Source organism: Capsicum annuum, chromosome 5 (genome assembly GCF_002878395.1).
Source record: "Capsicum annuum cultivar UCD-10X-F1 chromosome 5, UCD10Xv1.1, whole genome shotgun sequence".
NCBI classification, from domain to species: domain Eukaryota; kingdom Viridiplantae; phylum Streptophyta; class Magnoliopsida; order Solanales; family Solanaceae; genus Capsicum; species Capsicum annuum.
Window position 1 is genome coordinate 221,033,799 of NC_061115.1, and position 18,082 is coordinate 221,051,880.

At 37.4% G+C, this 18,082-nt stretch overlaps 1 protein-coding gene across 1 annotated transcript; it reads right to left on the bottom strand.

Annotated features, from left to right (window-relative positions):
• Positions 1-8,557: 8,557 nt before the first annotated feature.
• On the bottom strand, positions 8,558-16,042 carry LOC107871443 (U1 snRNP-associated protein usp106; the record flags this gene model as incomplete). Its single annotated transcript, XM_047412897.1, is given in 12 exon segments — positions 8,558-8,855; positions 9,037-9,267; positions 9,366-9,409; positions 10,486-10,567; positions 10,908-10,966; positions 13,175-13,240; positions 13,420-13,481; positions 14,204-14,357; positions 14,500-14,579; positions 15,066-15,129; positions 15,253-15,421; positions 15,990-16,042. Coding segments are annotated over 12 exon segments (1,083 nt in total), but the record flags the coding sequence as incomplete, so codon positions are not given.
• Between the last annotated feature and the right edge of the window lie 2,040 nt (positions 16,043-18,082).

Below are 18,082 nucleotides of genomic sequence, written 5' to 3' on the forward strand. Positions count from 1 at the left end.
ATCAAAAACTTTCATGTTCAGAATATGAAGATAGTGAAAATAATGACGTTAGATGAATGTGCGGGTACGGAACAAGAGATATATACACGAAAGAAGTTGTTTGGGACAGATAAAAGTGACCTCCGAGACAAACAAAATGAAAAAAGCGACATTAAAATACTTTAGATATTCAAAGAAGAGGTGCAAGGATGTGCTAGTTAGGAAGACTCCAGTATTGCGATTAATATTAGTATATTTGTTTTTCTCATTTATTTTTTTTTTGACCACAATTAACTTATATACTTAATTAATTAGCACTCTTTATTATTTTTTTTAATTTATTCTTTTGTGGCCTATAAATAGGAAGATAAGATGTTAGCGGACCGTCAGTATAGCCACTAAAAGGGTCATATCTTATTGAAGAGGAAATGAAATGAGCGAGACCTTGCGGAGCAGGTACGGAAGGTGATACGGGAAGGACAAGGGAAGCACGAAACAAACACCAAATCAGTCCACTAATCTTAAGGATTCGAGGACCAAGATGGAGACCACACCCGGATTTGCTACCAACAACAAGAATACAAGATACAAGAGTATATTTTAACACCAAAACAGCTACAAAACGTGATGAACAAGATGAACAACAATAATACAAGTTTTGGATTCAACGAAGACCCCAAAACAATCCACTACACAACACATACATGATTTGCAAGAAAATAAAGATAGATAGTGAGACCAAGATTATTACAAGATTAAGAACCAAGTGTATTTCAACACTAACCCCTAATGAATGTAACAATCAAAACCACACTCTTACGGTGACCACCAAGGGAATGAACTCATCTCAAGATCTACCGTTTTCAAGCAAAGGTCAATATTGGTTTTTCCAAGCCCTATTCTAAGGATGACTTTTTCAAGCCCTACAACTAAGGGTGTTACACTCTCAAAAGAGAGAAAACATGTCTTTCAATTCTTCATCATTCCAAATCTAGTGAAAATAAGACTAAGGAAGCCTATTTATAATATATTATAAATGAAGATAAAAAGACCACTTTGCCCTTAATGAGAGGAGCGATCATGGTGTGTAAATACACCATGTGTAATGTCCAAAATGCCCTTAATTAAGGTCCAAAACCGTGAGTCCTCAACCTTAAATGCTCCAAGCAATCTTCCACACGTGAGATTGCTTTAAGTTATGCTCAAAACGGGTCCTCAGTGCATGTTCTTGTATTCTCGAGGTGACCAAGTCTTGAGCCTCTATGTGTTGGCCTCCAAAAATGTCATCAAAAAATAAGATGATCATTTGTCCTGTATCAGAAGGGGAGGCCTCTTCAGAGGTAATTAAAACCCTTTATTTCAAGGAGTTTGTTTAGAAATCTATTAGCATGTCCTGTGATGCGCGACACGATACACTTTGCTCTCTTGTTGCGTGAAAATATTCGAACGACCTTCAGAAAAAGATTTTTAACAGGTAGCGGGGAAGGTAGCTGAGTCATCCGTCTTATCTTAAAAAATTGTCTCATTAAGGTCTCATCCGCCGTTCACATATAAAAAAATAATTTTATAAATTTTAGCGAATGACAAAAAAGTTCAAATAATATTATTTCTAACGCCCTTCACAAATTATAGATATAGATATAATAAATATAGAAAAAATTACACAAATTCCATATTTAAGACACCATATTACATAATATCCCTTAATATTTTAAAAATTATATAAACTACCGGATTCGTATTTATTGGTGATACATATGCTATATGTATCACTACTGTCTACATATGTATATACTAGTGATATATATATGTATCACTAGTTCATATGTATCACTGTTTAATATATGTATCACAATTTGAAATTCTGAAATAAGATGTATTTAGTAAATTATCCAGAATTTTATGTAATATTACTAAAACTATTCGGATTTAATGTAAGTTACTCTATAATATATTGTGTTGTGAAGGAGTTGGTATACAACCAAGGAGCTAGTATACGTTGCAAGGGAAACTGATATACAGTAAAGCAGAAATGGGCCAAGCCCAAATTTGGACCAATTAACATAAAAAAAAAAATATAAATAACATAAATATGTAATTACACTCCCTACCCATTTTTTAAATTATTTTACTGTCTGTCCCCTATTAATATATGAGATTTTTGTAATATATTAACGGAGTTGAGATCGATTATAATATTGGAAATATAAATTGTTTATTTATGTAATTTTTAGTAAAAAAAACTGCAACTTTAAGAACCCCACTAGCAAACCACCTATAAATATACACCATAATATACATGGGGCAATTTTCTGGAGATGGCACTAGACAATGAAATCATCCTTGGTAATTTTAATCTGAACAGTTGAATTTTATTGAATATTGGGGAAAAAAGTTGTGTTTTATTATGTTGTTTCTAGTTGATTATTATACTTTTCTTGCAATTCTGCTGAGATCCTACTCGTACTTGTGGCTATGTTGTTGGAATGGAAAAAAAGTTGTGTTTTTTATGTTGTTGTCTCTTGTTGTAGTGTAAAAAAGTTGTGTTTTTTATGTTGCTTATGTTGTTGTCTCTTGTTGTAGAGTAAAAAAGTTGTGTTTTTTATGTTGTTTCTATTGGATTATTATGCTTTTCTTGCAATTCTGCTGAGATCTACTCTTACTTGTGGCTATGTTGTGAAAAAAGTTTTTTTTTTTTTTTTTTAGAAAATACTCTATTAGCACCTTGAACTTTACCCAAAATCGTTAAGACACACCCGAACTTTAGGAGAGTTCTATTACCTCTGGACTAATTAAAACTGTATTTTTGACAACCTTAGTGCCTACGTGGCACAACACACTACACTGAAGGGTCCACGTAGGCACTAAGGTTGTAAAAAATACAGTTTTAATTAGTCCAGGGTAATTGGGTGTCTCAGCATTTTTGCGTATAGTTCAAGGTGGTAATAGAACATTCTTTTTTTTCTTTTATGTTGCTTTTGTTGTTGTTGTTGTTGTAATGGAAAAAAAGTTATGCTTTTTATGTTGTTTTATGTGTGGTGTTCCTTTTTACTGTTGTAATGAAAAAAAGTTGCATTCTTTTATGTTGTTCAGGAGGAGGAAAAGTGGTTCTGCCATTGCTCACATTGGGCGGAATAGTCCGTTGGATTAATTATTACTACAGGAGAAGACCAACAGAAAGTAGTATTGTTTAAAAATATTCAGCATGTGCAAGATCTTATTGTTATTCTTTTTTTGTTTGTGTGTTGTGAATCCTTTTTTTCCTCCTGCTCTTGTTTAACTTAAAGAAAAAAAAATCGTAATTGAGGAACTAGTAAGTTGCTGATACATAAATTTTCTCCTTAAAAGATTTTTACTATTTCTTTAGGCTGATGACACAAAGGAGGATTATTTGAGCCAGCTGTCAGATGGTTTTGTGTTCCATTCTTGGAAAGTTGACACTACGCGAGGCTGCTAGGACGACCATTTTATCTACTAGGTGGAGATATCTATTTGAGTCTACGCAACTACAACAGCAACCCCCATTTTTATTCAGATGCCTCAAAATGTTTGGGATTGGCCATAATATTCACGATCGTTGCCCTTACTATCAAAGAAAAGACAAATTCATGAATGCATTATACCAATTTGTAAGACTCTATTCCGGTCTTAGGGTGGCTGAGGTTAAGTTGGTCTGTTGCTTTGTGAGAGAGTTTCCTAGTGTGTTTACCCATTGGTTTCGGTCTATTTCTAGAGTAGGTGTTGAAAGATTTTTCCTTTCCTTTGAGTGCCCTGGTTTGGTCCCCATCCGTGACTCGAGCAAGTTGCTTAAATTTTCTCTTGAGAATCTCTCTCAGGCATCTTCATTGTAACATTTGTTTTTGTCCCACTGCGTTGTGTTACCAAGTCCCCAAGTCGGTTTTAATTCCCTCACGACCCTTGCTCTGAGAGCTGTAGTGTTAAAATGCAGACATCTGGAGTGTATTCTGTCCTCTTGTTCCAACCTTGAGAAGTTAACTATTGAGTATTCTCAACTTCCTTTTAAGCTATGACTCGCTGGTACAGTAAAGGAAGTTGTTATTTGGAGGTGTCACGGAGCGAAAGAAATTGATCTTCATGCTGCATATCTTCATACACTCGAGTGTATGGTATGGAACAAGGTAAGATTTTTTTTCTCATTTGTTCCCATGCTGGAAAATGTATCGGTTTGTCCTCGGTGGTCAAATTCATACATATTTGGTCATCATGCAAGAGATTTTGATGATCAGGTTAAATCTCTAACCCTCGATGTGTTTGCTGATCAGGTATTAATTTAACATTGTCGTGTATTCTCAAAGTTTTTCTATGTGTCATTTTTCTTTTCCTCCTTATAATCTTCTTCGTGTCAGGTAAACTACTCCCCAGTAGAGATCCCGATAGATCCCGACAGAGATGCAGACGTTCAGAAGCCTTAGGACATTAAGCTTGATGCTTATTTCCAATTATGAGATTTTACAGTTTGTTGAACCATCCGAACTCTTGGGTGCTTTTCCTCTTCTTCAAAATTTCAATTTGGTGGTGAGTTATTCTTCTTTTCCTTATTTGTATGTTTTGTTTTTTTTGTGCTGGTAAAGTTGCTGCCATGTGATTAGTAGGTCACGGGTTCAAGCATTGGAAACAGCCTCTGGCAGGAATGCAAGGTAAAGTTGCATATGATACACCCTTGTGGTGGGGTCCTTCCCCGGACACCGCGCATAGCAGTAGTTTTAGTGCACCGGGCTGCCTTTTTTTGGTTATTTTGTGCTGCTGCTGTTGCTGATGTGAAATTTCTGGTCTTTCTTAATTTGAAATCAGTCTACATAAAAAGGCACTTAGAATCTATTTGTTTAGTGGTGAGCTGAGTTTACTCTTTAGTGAATTGTTACATTGATGCAACGTTGATACAAATAGAAATATCATGTCGCGTGAAGACGTAACAACCTATGTTGCTCGAACTCTTCAAAAATGCAGTGGATGCGTGTCGGATTCGCCAAAACTAGTGTATTTTTGGAGAATCCGACGCGGGTGCGGCATCGAAAGTGAAGTGTCCGCGCAACTTAGGTAACAACCATAAGACCATTTGTTTTAATGATTTGACTTGAAATCATACAGCTATATCATATAATAAGTAGAGAGGGTCATACTTACATCATACTCACGAATAAAGTACATTGATAATGTGAAAGAGCATTGATTTTATAACAATCTGCAGATAGTGCAACTATTCTATTTCATCGGAAACAACATCTCTACCTCGAAAGGGTAGGGGTATGTTGTTGTTGTATAGTGCAGTTCTTTTGATCATCTATTTGTAAAATTTTCTCTGACATCTGATAACAAAGTGCCGCATCACAGTGAAAAGTCGTCAAGATCATCGTTTGCGAAGATCTGCAAACTGTAGTTTAGCTTTGGTTTAACTACTACCGAGTATTGTTTATCTCATTCTCGTTGTGATCTCAGGTGGTAATAAAGAAATCGAGAAGAATAAATGACGTAAGAGGAAGTAGAAGGCCGCCTAGATGTCACAACAACAACAACAACAAACCCAGTGTATTCCCACTTAGTGAGGTCTGGGGGGGTAAGATGTACGCAGTCCATACCTCTACCTCTGATGAAGTAGAAAGGCTGTTTCCGAAAGACCCCCTGCTCAAGGCACGAGATATCACACAAACACATAGTAAAGCACAAAAGCAGATGACATAACATAAATACGGCACCCATAAGGAATATAAAACAGAGGAAAGCACACAGATTCGTAATAAACATGGAACACTGAATACGGAATCATAACAGGAATACAACCCTCACCAATTTATTCCCTACACTAGCGACCCAAACTAGCCCTAATCCTCTGCCGTAATTCGCATCTTCCAGACCTTCCTATCTAGGGTCATGTCCTCGGTGAGCTGTAACTGTTCCATGTCCCGCCTAATCACCTCACCCCAGTACTTCTTCGGCCTACCCCTACCCCGTCTAAAACCATCCAACGCTAGCCTCTCACACCTACGGACCGGGGCATCCATGCCCCTCCTCTTCACGTGTCCGAACCATCTCAATCGTGCTTCCCGCATCTTACACTCCACTGAAGTCACACCAACCTTCTTCCGGATAGTCTCATTCCGAACTCTATCCCCTCGAGTCAGTCCACACATGCAGCGCAACATCCACATTTCTGCCACCTTCATTTTTTGGATGTGGGAGTTCTTAACTGGCCAACACTCCGCTCCATACAGCAAGGCCGGACGGACTACCACCCTATAGAATTTGCCTTTAAGCTTGGGCGGCACCTTCTTATCACACAGCACCCCCGACGCGAGTTTCCACTTCATCCAGCCCGCCCCAATACGGTGCGAGACATCCTCGTCAATCTCACCGTTACCCTGGATCACGGACCCGAGATACTTGAACTTATCCCTCTTCCATACCTTCTGTGCTTCCAGCTTCACTACTACCTCATTCTCCCGCCTCACGTCATTAAACTTATATTCCACATACTCTGTCTTGCTTCTGCTCACCCTGAACCCTTTAGACTCTAGAGTTTGCCTCCACATCTCTAATTTGTCATTCACACCCCCTCGAGTCTCATCTATCAGAACTACATCGTCTGCAAAAAGCATACACCACGGCACCTCCCCTTGAATACGCCGCGTCAACACATCTATTACTAACGCAAACAAAAAGGGACTAAGAGTAGATCCCTGATGCAATCCTGTCAGGACAGTGAAATGCTCTGAGTCTCCTCCCGCCGTCCTCACCTGGGTTTTCGCTCCCTCATACATATCCTTAATTACTCTGATATATGTCTGCGGTACTCCACTCATCTCCAAGCATCTCCAAAGCACCTCCCTGGGGACTTTGTTGTAAGCCTTTTCCAGGTCGATAAACACCATGTGCAGATCCTTCTTCCTTTCCCTATACTGCTCCACCAACCTCCGTACCAGGTGGATTGCCTCCGTCGTCGAGCGGCCGGGCATAAATCCGAACTGGTTTTCCGAAATAGACACTATCCGTCTCAGCCTCACCTCGACCACTCTCTCCCAGATCTTCATAGAGTGACTCAATAACTTAATCCCCCTATAGTTATTGCAACTCTGAATGTCCCCCTTATTCTTATAGAGGGGGATCATGGTACTCCACCTCCATGCCTCGGGCATCTTTGCCGTCCTGAAAATTTCATTAAACAATTCAGTCAACCACCTTACACCAGCCTCTCCAACGAACTTCCAAAACTCCACCGGTATCTCATCCGGCCCCGTCGCCCTACCCCTTCGCATCCTGCGGACTGCCTGTCTAACCTCGTCTACCTTAAAACGTCTACAATAGCTAAAATCCCGACACTCCCCTGAGTGCTCCAGTTCCCCTAACACAATAGCTCTGTCCCCCTCGTCATTCAAGAGCCTATGAAAGTACGACTGCCATCTCTTCTTTATGTGGCCGTCCTCCACCAACACTCTACCGTCCTCCCCCTTAATGCACCGCACCTGATCGAGGTCACGACCCTTCCTCTCCCTAGCCTTAGCGAGTCGGAACAACTTTTTCTCCCCTCCTTTCCCCTGTAACCCTGCATACAAGCTCTCAAAAGCAGCCGTCTTAGCTGCCGTGACCGCTGACTTCGCCTCCTTCCTTGCTAGCTTGTACTCTTTCCTGTTTACCCGCTTCTCCTCTTCGTCCTTACTTTCCACCAACTTAGCATACGACTCTTTCTTGGTCTCCACTTTCTTCCCCACCTCTTCATTCCACCACCAATCCCCCCGATGATGTCCGGCCCGGCCCCTAGAAACACCCAACACCTCCCTTGCATTTTCCCTGATGCACGCTGCCGCCCTGTCCCACATATTATCCACGTCCCCCCTACAAAAGTAGAATAAGTGATCAAGAATACCATGACACCAAAACAACAAACAATTTTCAATTGATATAAGTTTGTTTTTTCAAATCATAATATAACACAAGTTATGTTGCTTAATTCTTACCGGAGGCAAAAATTCAGTTCAGGAACTAAACTATTTTGGTCTAGATACCTAGAAAGACAAGGAACCAAGACATTTCGGGTCGACTATTGAATATTGCAGGGTTGGCTGGAAATTGTTACTTCTGAAGACGTTGGACCATATAAACATGTAAATCCAAGTTTATGAAAAGCTTAAAATGTAATGTATTCACGGTGTAAAAAGTATCTATCAATAACCTAGCAAATAATAACCTGATAAAGATGATGATACTTCACCTATCATTACGTACCAAATTACACACAGCGTAAAAATAAACTTGTTATGAGGATATATTGCTGCTCCTTGGGGCCAAACTTGTTATTCCCCAATACCTTAATGCACCCTCCAAACAAGTGGCTCTTTACAAATGAAAAAAGAGGAAGAAGCTAGTTGGTAGAAGGTGGCAAGTATCCCGTGGAATTAATCGAGGTGCACACAAAGCTGGCCCGGACACCACGGTTATTAACAATAAAAAAACAGACACAACTGTACTTCTTAAATAGCATTTTAGTTAGAAACTCATAAGTTACTTGCCAATCAAAAACACAGACTTCCACAAACAATCGCCCATCAAAACACATTCTGGCTTGTTGGCCAAAAACAAGTCCTGGAATCTTTAAATGGGCTATTCTCTGAAAGGATGATACAATCTAAAATGCAGAACCTTGCATTGTCATAACACTAGCTAGAGCATAAAACGTACATGGCGTTTTGAAGATCAAATATCCAACTTTACCTACCACTTCATAATCCAAATAAAAACGGCAGTATATATATATGACATCATCTCCTAGATGCTACAAAATACCCAACATCCAACACAAGTCACGTCGCAAGATTTCAACTCTCCATGCCATAGCAACTTTCACCTAGTAGCGATCGTAACGCCTGGAGAAAGAAAAGAAACTGTTAGCCAATCAAGCTAATCAGATACTCCTATCAAATGCATAGTAAAGAGAAAAAAATACTGCGACTGAAACTACATTTCTTCAATGTACAATCAATTTGACATTGCAAGAGTCTATGATTTATATGTAACACAATATGCTCAGTGGAAAAAAATAAGAACCTGTGGCGATCATAATCCCTTGACCTTTCTCTTGACCGTGAACGCGATCTCCTGTGACTTCTTGAGTCATAGTTCCGAGAGCGGTCTCTGTTTCTGTCACGCTCGCGATCATAGCCGCGATCTCTACTCCTGCGATCATGATCCCTATCCCTATCCCTCCCCACTTCACGGCTATCAACTCTATCCCTGCTTGATTCTCTGTCACGTTCCCTGCTTCTCCTTTCTTTAGATCTGCATAGTAATATTGAACACTTGAAGATAAGATGATAAAAGTAAAAGTAGACGGAGTAAAAATTGCTAAACAAGCATTTCACAACAGTAGATCCAACCTCCTATCTTCTTCTATTGCCTTGCGTTTCTTGTTTCGTTCTTCCTGGCAATTCATCATTGAGACAGCACAAATGAAGCATATCACTAACTCCCACAGTTGTGCCAGTGAGATTGCAATGAGGACATATTCAAAGAACAAAATCGCAAAGTACAGAATGATAATCCCTATTCCCCCCTTCTTTGATTGACAAGTCAATTTCAAGCAGAAGAAAAACTTAAATGGAACAACGACCTAAGTGCTACTTAGTAGCATCCTCATCAAGGTATGAATTCTATAAATCACTAAGGAACACGCTATAAGTTCTTATGCTTCAGCAATGAAAAATAAGAAGACACCAAGTCTTCAATCACAATAGAAACCAAACTAAATTTCACAAGCAATTAATCGTGAAGCATATTCACAAACAGCATATAGGACTTAGGAGAACATTAAAATAGCAAAATAGGAGATCACCCTGTATTCTGTTCATAGAGGAAGATACAGAAAATGGCAAGACCTAAAATCACAGATAATATTTTGGTAGATGCAGTAAATAATCGATTCTATCGCCTTTGTGATGAAGATCTCCTTCATATAACGACTAACTTTTTAGTTCTTAAGAAATCAAGCATATGTCACTTATTCAACTATACTACCCCATCTTAAATTCTACTCTAATACGGTTCTATAAAAAATATTAATTACTCTCCAAGTCTGTGCACTTTTCAAATGTCATTATGAACCTCAAATAAAATGTGTGATACGAGAAAACTAATTACCCTATGAACCCTAACAGGATCAGTAAAAGACAACACACACTCTTCCCCAAGGATACAAAACCAACAAAGGGCATAAATGTTGAAAAAGTGTCTGCAGAACTGAAACATTAAACCAGGACCAGAATAAAAAAATTCAAATTACTGATTTAGGAACTAAGAATCAAATGTGTTCAAAATTCGAAGTAGATGAACAGCTCCACAGAAGCCACTTAATCAGGGATTATTTTATGCAACCAGATAAATGAGGAAACAAGACATGTACTGATATACATCATATAGCAAAGTGCCTGTTATACTTCCAATGACAGAACCTGTACTGCAACAGTATAAGAAATCTCCAAGTAGATATCTTAACTTTACCTGAAGTTCAGCTAATTTCTCACGGATTTGCATGTATCCCAAATGAAGCTTTCCTCCAAAATGATCAGCTAAGCGACGATCACTGGAAAGAAAAGAGAAGTAAGAATAACCAGATTCTACAAGCACCCTGTACAATAGTTTTAAGAAACAAAATTGCACAGATAACAGCAAATGAAGTTGCCCCCATAACTTTCTGGCTAAACATAACATGATTGAAAAATTAACACAGTAAAGACGCACATTATTTAGCGGCAAAAGTTTATCCTCGAAAAACTGGGCCCAAAAAAGCCTGCTGGTGACAAGGAGGTACAATCGCCATGTCAAAAACTGAAGTGCACAATACTTCAAAGTAGCTTTCTGTTTTCCCTAAACAGCTACTCAGAAAATCTTCCAAAAGATGAAATGGAAAAAAGAGCATTTACCTGTCATAAACACTTAGGAAAGCTCCACAAATATCGCAGACACGGAGCTTCTGATCAGTCTGCAAAAATTACAATTTACATGTCAGGGATAGTACAGTCATATCAAGACCACATTCTGAGATGCCTCAGCAGGAATATATGCAAGAACAACAACAAACAACACACTTTCCTGATTCTGTCTGCTCACTCATATACACATGTGCCCACTTGAGGCAGTCATTTTAGTACTTCAAAGTGCAGCTAAAAGACGTTACAGTTCTTTATTTAACTTAGGCTCTTAAGATATTCTTAACAGTTCGTTTTTTTTTTCAAGATAACGCTAGAAAGCCATATCATTATCATCGGGAAGTATGAAAATAGAAGAGAGCTTATGGACTTGTTAACAGCTAGAAACGGCTCCTTATGCAGGCTTAGACTATGAATAACATGGTAGATGATTATTCTCCAGGCTCTCTTACTTCATCAAAAGTAACTTTTCTCAAGGCTATGAGGTAAATAGATATTCTTAATTAAATAAAGAATATTCTTGTAATGGATCTTGTGCAATATTCTTTTTTATTAGGCAAATAATTTGATTAGTGGTTAAAATATCTATCATATAGAGTGGACAATCTACAACATGATACGATCTCCTCCACAAACGACACTCAATCTTCTATACAAACTGGAACATCATGGGTGCACAAAAACCGGGAATGACAGGCTATCCTCAAACATACAATCATTCTGTATCCATTTAAAATCTCTTCTATTCTCTCCTTAAAACAGACCCACATGAACGCTAATGGCGCAATGACCCCACGGTCTTTGACTCCTCTACTTCCTTCTAAATATCCCAGCATCCCCAATTTCAGCCAAAAAATCTCAAAATCTCATAACCCACGTGTCTTAAATGTGTTGCCACCTGATAATATAGGATGAGGTGGTACACATCTTCAGTTAAACATTTGCGCATGAAGCACCAACTGATATATGCAATCCTCCTTTTTCTAAAATCCTCAATTGCCAAACCAAGAAAAAAAGCACACGTGTCTTCGTGCCCAAACTAGTAAGTGCAGAAAACTCGATTCCTCCCCTAACAAATAAAAGCTCATGATAAATATGACTTAACTAAAAACAATCCACTCTTTCCATTAGTCACAACTAGTGTGTGATGACTTAACCATGACTCCAAATTAAGCTACTTCCCAGTCCTAAAGGTTTTTCTTTACCATAATGACCCCATTAACTCCCCAATCCCCTTCTTATAACCGCCTAACTAGTTGTACTATCGTTGCCTTGGACTCAAGATGCCATAAATTTTCGGAGAATGTGAGTCTCACAGTTTATTCTAAGCATCATCCACGACTCCAAAAGTTGATTCCATTCCCATTCCTAACTTTAAAAGTTACATCACTGATGAAAGCTTCCACCCTTGCATAAATTTCTCCATAGTCCTAAATCTCATCCCACAACTCCACACTTTCCTGCTATAACATCCTTTCTTAGAAATCGAAACATGTTCCTCAATCTTGAATCTTCATAACAATTTACCCAATACGTGTGGTTGAGAGATCTTTCACCTTAAGCACCCCTACTATTCATTTGGAGATGTAACATCCTCTCGACATACTAAGTGGAACTTCTTATCCCCATTTGTTGTATCCCACAGAAAGTCCCATCTTGATATTATGTAAGACTGTTTTTCATAAATATGGTGGCTAGGCACCTTGACTAATTCATGAGTATTGGTAACTCTATCCACCAAAACAAAAACATACAAAAATAGCTTTTTTTTATGTCTTTAATGGGTGGGATATGAATCTCCCGTGGTAAACGTCCCTGGGTGGCTCAATCTTTTGTAATACTTGATAACGAATATTCTGTAATGATCAGGTAATCTATAATGTATTAATCTGTCTCTTGATACTCAACACCACCTCAAACTAAGAGTCTGAAAAAACCAACATGAATTATTTATTGGAAACATAAATTGTTTCCATGAAAACCACACTATAGTAGTACACAATCTAAAAAGAAGTAGTACACAATCTAAAAAGAAGTGTAAGAATTCTTTCCTCTAGAGGTCGCTAGTAAGTTGGCAAAAGAACGATTGAGAACCAGGATTCAGAGAAGGGTATTTATCGCTAAAAAGAGGAAGGTGACAACTGACAAGCATCCAGTGATAAGATTCCTATTCGTTTAGATTAAATTTGGCGAAAGCACATATATAAACTTAGAAATAACAACTACAGATAATGCTTATCATAGTTAGAAAAATGACTTACAATCCGCACATCAACAGCAGTGTACTTTGAGGAATCCTGAACAGGTTGTTCTTGCCTCACAGGCAGCTGAATGATGAAGATATGCATATCAAGGAGACAAGTGTTAAATGTAGTCAAACTTGAAGGGGAAGTGTTTTAACCCCCCCCCCCCCCCCCATAAATTAATATAGGGAGAACAGGGCAATTTGGACAATAAAAGGTTATAATCAAGCACAATTGAAGTACAGACAGAACTGTTTGGCAACCTTCTTAAGAGCTTCCGCCTCTTCCAATGCTTTCTGAGCTTCATCAATCATCCCTTGTTCACCTAGATACAGAGTAAAAGGAGAAATGTTATGACAAAAACAAAAAATTGAGCAAAAGCAGCCATGCTATACAGCCCCTTTTTAATAAATTAGGTAACTTCACAAAAAGATAAGTGCAGCAAGATGGTACCAAGAAATTGTAGGTGGTGATTGTTCAGCATTGAGCTTCCAAAATTAGGGTATATTTTCGTTGCTCGGATAGAGCAGATATCATAAAATAATTCTTGTGCCACACTCATTTGAGGCTTAAAACACAAAAATGATTCCATCATGCTTAAATCCCATTTAGGAAAACTTTTTGTTTTTGACACACACATCTAAGACAACTTTTATTAACACACTCCTCTACTAATCAGAGTATGTGCAGATAATTTTCCTTCACCTCCCATTAAATGCATTTTCATCCTGAATTTGATAATGATCCCTCAGTGAGGAACCAAAAGAAAAGAAATAAGCATAGATATATTTCAAACTTTTGCAGCAGAATATGGTTCCTCTGATCTAAAGGTACAGTAACAGTTCTCCAGCAATGACGTTTGAAGATATCTTTTCATATGTGTAGCCAAGAGAACAAATATTATCTCCCACTTTTCAAGTGTCCGTACGCAAGAGCATGAATGTAAACCAAAATAACCATATCAAAAAGTGAATTCTAGTTCTTGCATAAGTGAAGGATGTTGTAAAACAGCGCCAACTTAGAGCTGATATTTAGATTTCAACATACCAAGATCTTCTGCTTTCTTCAGTTTCTCATTTATCATTTCCTGTATGCGAGGATCCGGAGTAGATGCAGGCAACGGTGCCAACTGCGGGGCAGTCTGAAGTGGCTGCGGCAAAGATGCTCGATCTTTGTTGAATGCATCCAAAAGGAGCATTGACTGCCATTGGATAAAAGAAAACAGATATCAGTTCTGACCATACACACTACCATGTAAACAATTAAGTACAGAAATGTCATTAATTTTTGCTAACTTTGACTAATTGATAAAGTAATTCAACATCTCTAAGTTCCCTTGTTACCTGTTTGTCTGCTCTCTTAGTTCGGAGTTCTTCAACCTCTTCCAAAGCTCGAATTTTCAGATCTGTCTTACCTTCAAGATCTGCAAAGAAGTTATATTGTTCAAGAACTTGACCAACTCAAAAGAAAACTTCCTGGTTTTCTTCATTAGAGAGAGAATTCCATGAAATAATCAGCATTTCGCATTTTGTTCCTTTGAATCACAGTTTGATCAAATTTACCATGACTCATGTTAGCTTAGTTCGTAACACATCAACCTAGATCCAAGAATGAAACAAAAACCCATTGCAGCTGAAAATTATCAGACCAAGTGGTGATAAATCTTCTAATATCACCAGCAACCACCAAGTCTATTTTACTAACTTAAACCTCCTCTGTATGCTCAAAGAGGAATATAGAATGGCAAGCTGACTCGTCATTTTTGTGCAAATGCAACTAAAAGGAAGTAGAATATGAGTAATCTTATAATGTCAAATAACCAATAAAGACTACATATCATGCTTGCATGACTTGCTGAAGGTACTTTCACCCAACATTCAGGTAATCAGCAATATCTAAAAGAGCTTACCATGTACATCAGCTTCTTTCAACTTCTCTTTAATTTGCTTTGACAACTCATCAATCTCCGGTGTCTACAATTCAAACAAGTTGAAAACACTTATAACAAGGACTTGTAGACAAAAGAACGGCAAAGAGGAAGTACCAGTAACCAACAAAAGAAAAAAATGGGCTTGGCGCCCAAACTTGACAATTACCAGGGTAACTTCAGATACTGATATGGCAATAGCAGCTTTGGCATCCTCCTCATCAAGCCTTTTAAGGGCTCTAGTTATTTTCCTGTCACACTCAACAATCAGCCTATCTATTAAATCCTCCAGGTCCCTGTCATAGTTATCTTGACCTTTTGCTTTAGCGGCTTCATATCTTAGACAAGGTTAAGTTAAGACAAGTGGTACTGATTTCCACTGATTCAAGAAGCAATATTGACCAAAGAACACACTATCTCATGACCATTTATTTATTTTGATAATGACATCTCCTGTACATTTCTCCTTTTTTTGGGGGGGAGGGATTTGAGGAGGAGGGCAAGGATCGTAATATGAAAATCCTTGTTAAAAACTACAAAATGAATTTGACAAGCGTCAAATTCATCACTCACTTCCAGCTACTAGATAGCTTATCAGTCTGCAGTAATTTTTTTATGACCGAGAAATCTGTCTCGGTCCACAGTAACATTATAACAGCTTCTAGTAAACTGACCGGATAATCTAGTTAAACAGCCTGTGACAACAGACATCCCATCTACCATATATTAAGACATAAGAAAACTTTCTATTTTTGCATAACACCCTGTGATAACAGCCATCCTATCAACCATATATCGGGGCATAAGAATTACCGATAGCCCAATGCATTGCCGTGATATTAATTCTGCAAATCATTATGGGCACAAAACATGAATATGAAACACTTCGAAAATAAAAAAGGATACTCTTTTCTTAGCTGCAATGAATGAACCTTCGGGCATGGCCCCATATCCATTTTCTGCACAAAAAGAATTAAGACAAAAAATCAGTGCACAAAATATGTAATCAAACAAGAAATAGAGATAGAGAAAGCTCTTCCTAACAACTGTACATACATTCACTCTCCCCTACCCCGCAGTAGTCGGATAAAACATCATTGTACAAATTAATATCTCTATAAAGCAAAACTATTCAAATCGAAGACTCAAACTATTTTTCCACACCAAAACAAATTTTTTTCAATTACATAAAAAACAAAAGTAAACAACCTAGCCATTCAAATACAAACACACACATATGAGGAAACATGTAGACATACATTCACTTTCCCTTACCTCACAGTAGTCGGGGAACTCCAACCCTTCACTGCACAAATTAAGATCTCCATAGAGCAAAAACATTTAAATCTAAGCTTTCAACTAATTTATTTGACACCGAAATAAATTTTTTCAATTATCAAAAAACAAACAAATAACCTAGGATCCAATTACACACACCTGAGGTAAAATGTAAACATAGAGGACTTCATCTGAACCAAATTGATACAGAGCACACACTTCATTGCACAAATTAAGATCTCTATAAAGCAAAAAATACTCAAATCTAAGCTGTCAACTAGGGATTTTATCAATTATCAAAAAACAAATACCTAGTGATTCAAAGCTGCACATAGTAAATATTCACTCTCCCCTACACCATAGTAGTCCTAGAACACTTCATTACACAGATTAAAATCTCTGTAGAGCAAAAATACTCAAATCTAAGCCTTCAACAAATTTCGACGCCCAAATGAACTTTTTCCAGTTATCCAAAAACAAAATTAAATACCACAAACACGCACACATGAAAAAAATGTAAACATAGAGATAGAGAAAGCACACTTCATTACACAAATTAAGATCTCTACATAGCAAAGACATTAAAAATCTAAGCTTTCAACTAAATTTTTCTGACACCGAAATGAATTTTTTCAATTATCAATAAACACATAACCTAGAGATTCAAACACGAACACATGAGAAAAACTGTAAACATGAGATAGAGAGAAGAGACTTCATTACACAAATTAGGAACTCTATGAAGGAAAAAAACACTCAAATCTAAGCTTTCAACTAATTTTCGACACAGAAATGAATTTCTTCAATTATACAACAACAAAATTAAATAACCTAGTCACATGCGGAAAAAATGTAAACATAGAGATAGAGAAAACACGCTTCATTACATAAATTAAAATCTCTATGGAGCTTCATAAAGCTAAACTATTCAAATCAAAGCTTTCTCAACTAATTTTTTCGACACCGGAATGAACCTTTTTCCAATTATCCTAAAACAAAAATAAATAACACAAACACGCACACACATGAAGAAAAAAACAATGAACATAGAGATAGAGAAAGCACACTTCTACCACAAATTAAAATCTCTACAGAGCAAAAACTACTCAAATCTAACGCTTCAACTATTTTTCAACACCGAAATCTATTTTTTCCAATTATCAAAAAGGAAAAAAAAAAAACAAATAACCTAACGATTCAAATACAAGAATAAACATATAAGAGTTAACAGGTAGGGGTATAAATAACAAGAGCTTAACGGCATTAACGGTTACGTACAGTGAGATTAAAGAGTCCATGAGGACAAATTAAGATAGAGCTATATAGAGCTAAGCTATTCAAATCTAAGCTTTCAATTACTTTTTTCGACATCGAAATTAATTTTATCAAATGTAAATATATAAATAAATAACCTAGGGATTAAAATACAAACATGTACACATACATTCACGTTGCCCTAACCCGCAGTAGTTGGAGAACACTTCATTACACAAATTAAGATCTCTATAGAGCACAAATACTCAAATATAAGCCTTCAACTACTTTTCGATACCTCAATAAATTTTTTCAATTATCAAAAAAAAAAAAAAAAAAGCTAGGGATTCAAATACAAAACACACACACATGAGCAAAAAATAAAAACATAGAGATAGAGAGAACACACTTATTACACAGATTAAAATCTCTATACAGGTAAAAATACTCAAATCTAAGCCTTCAAC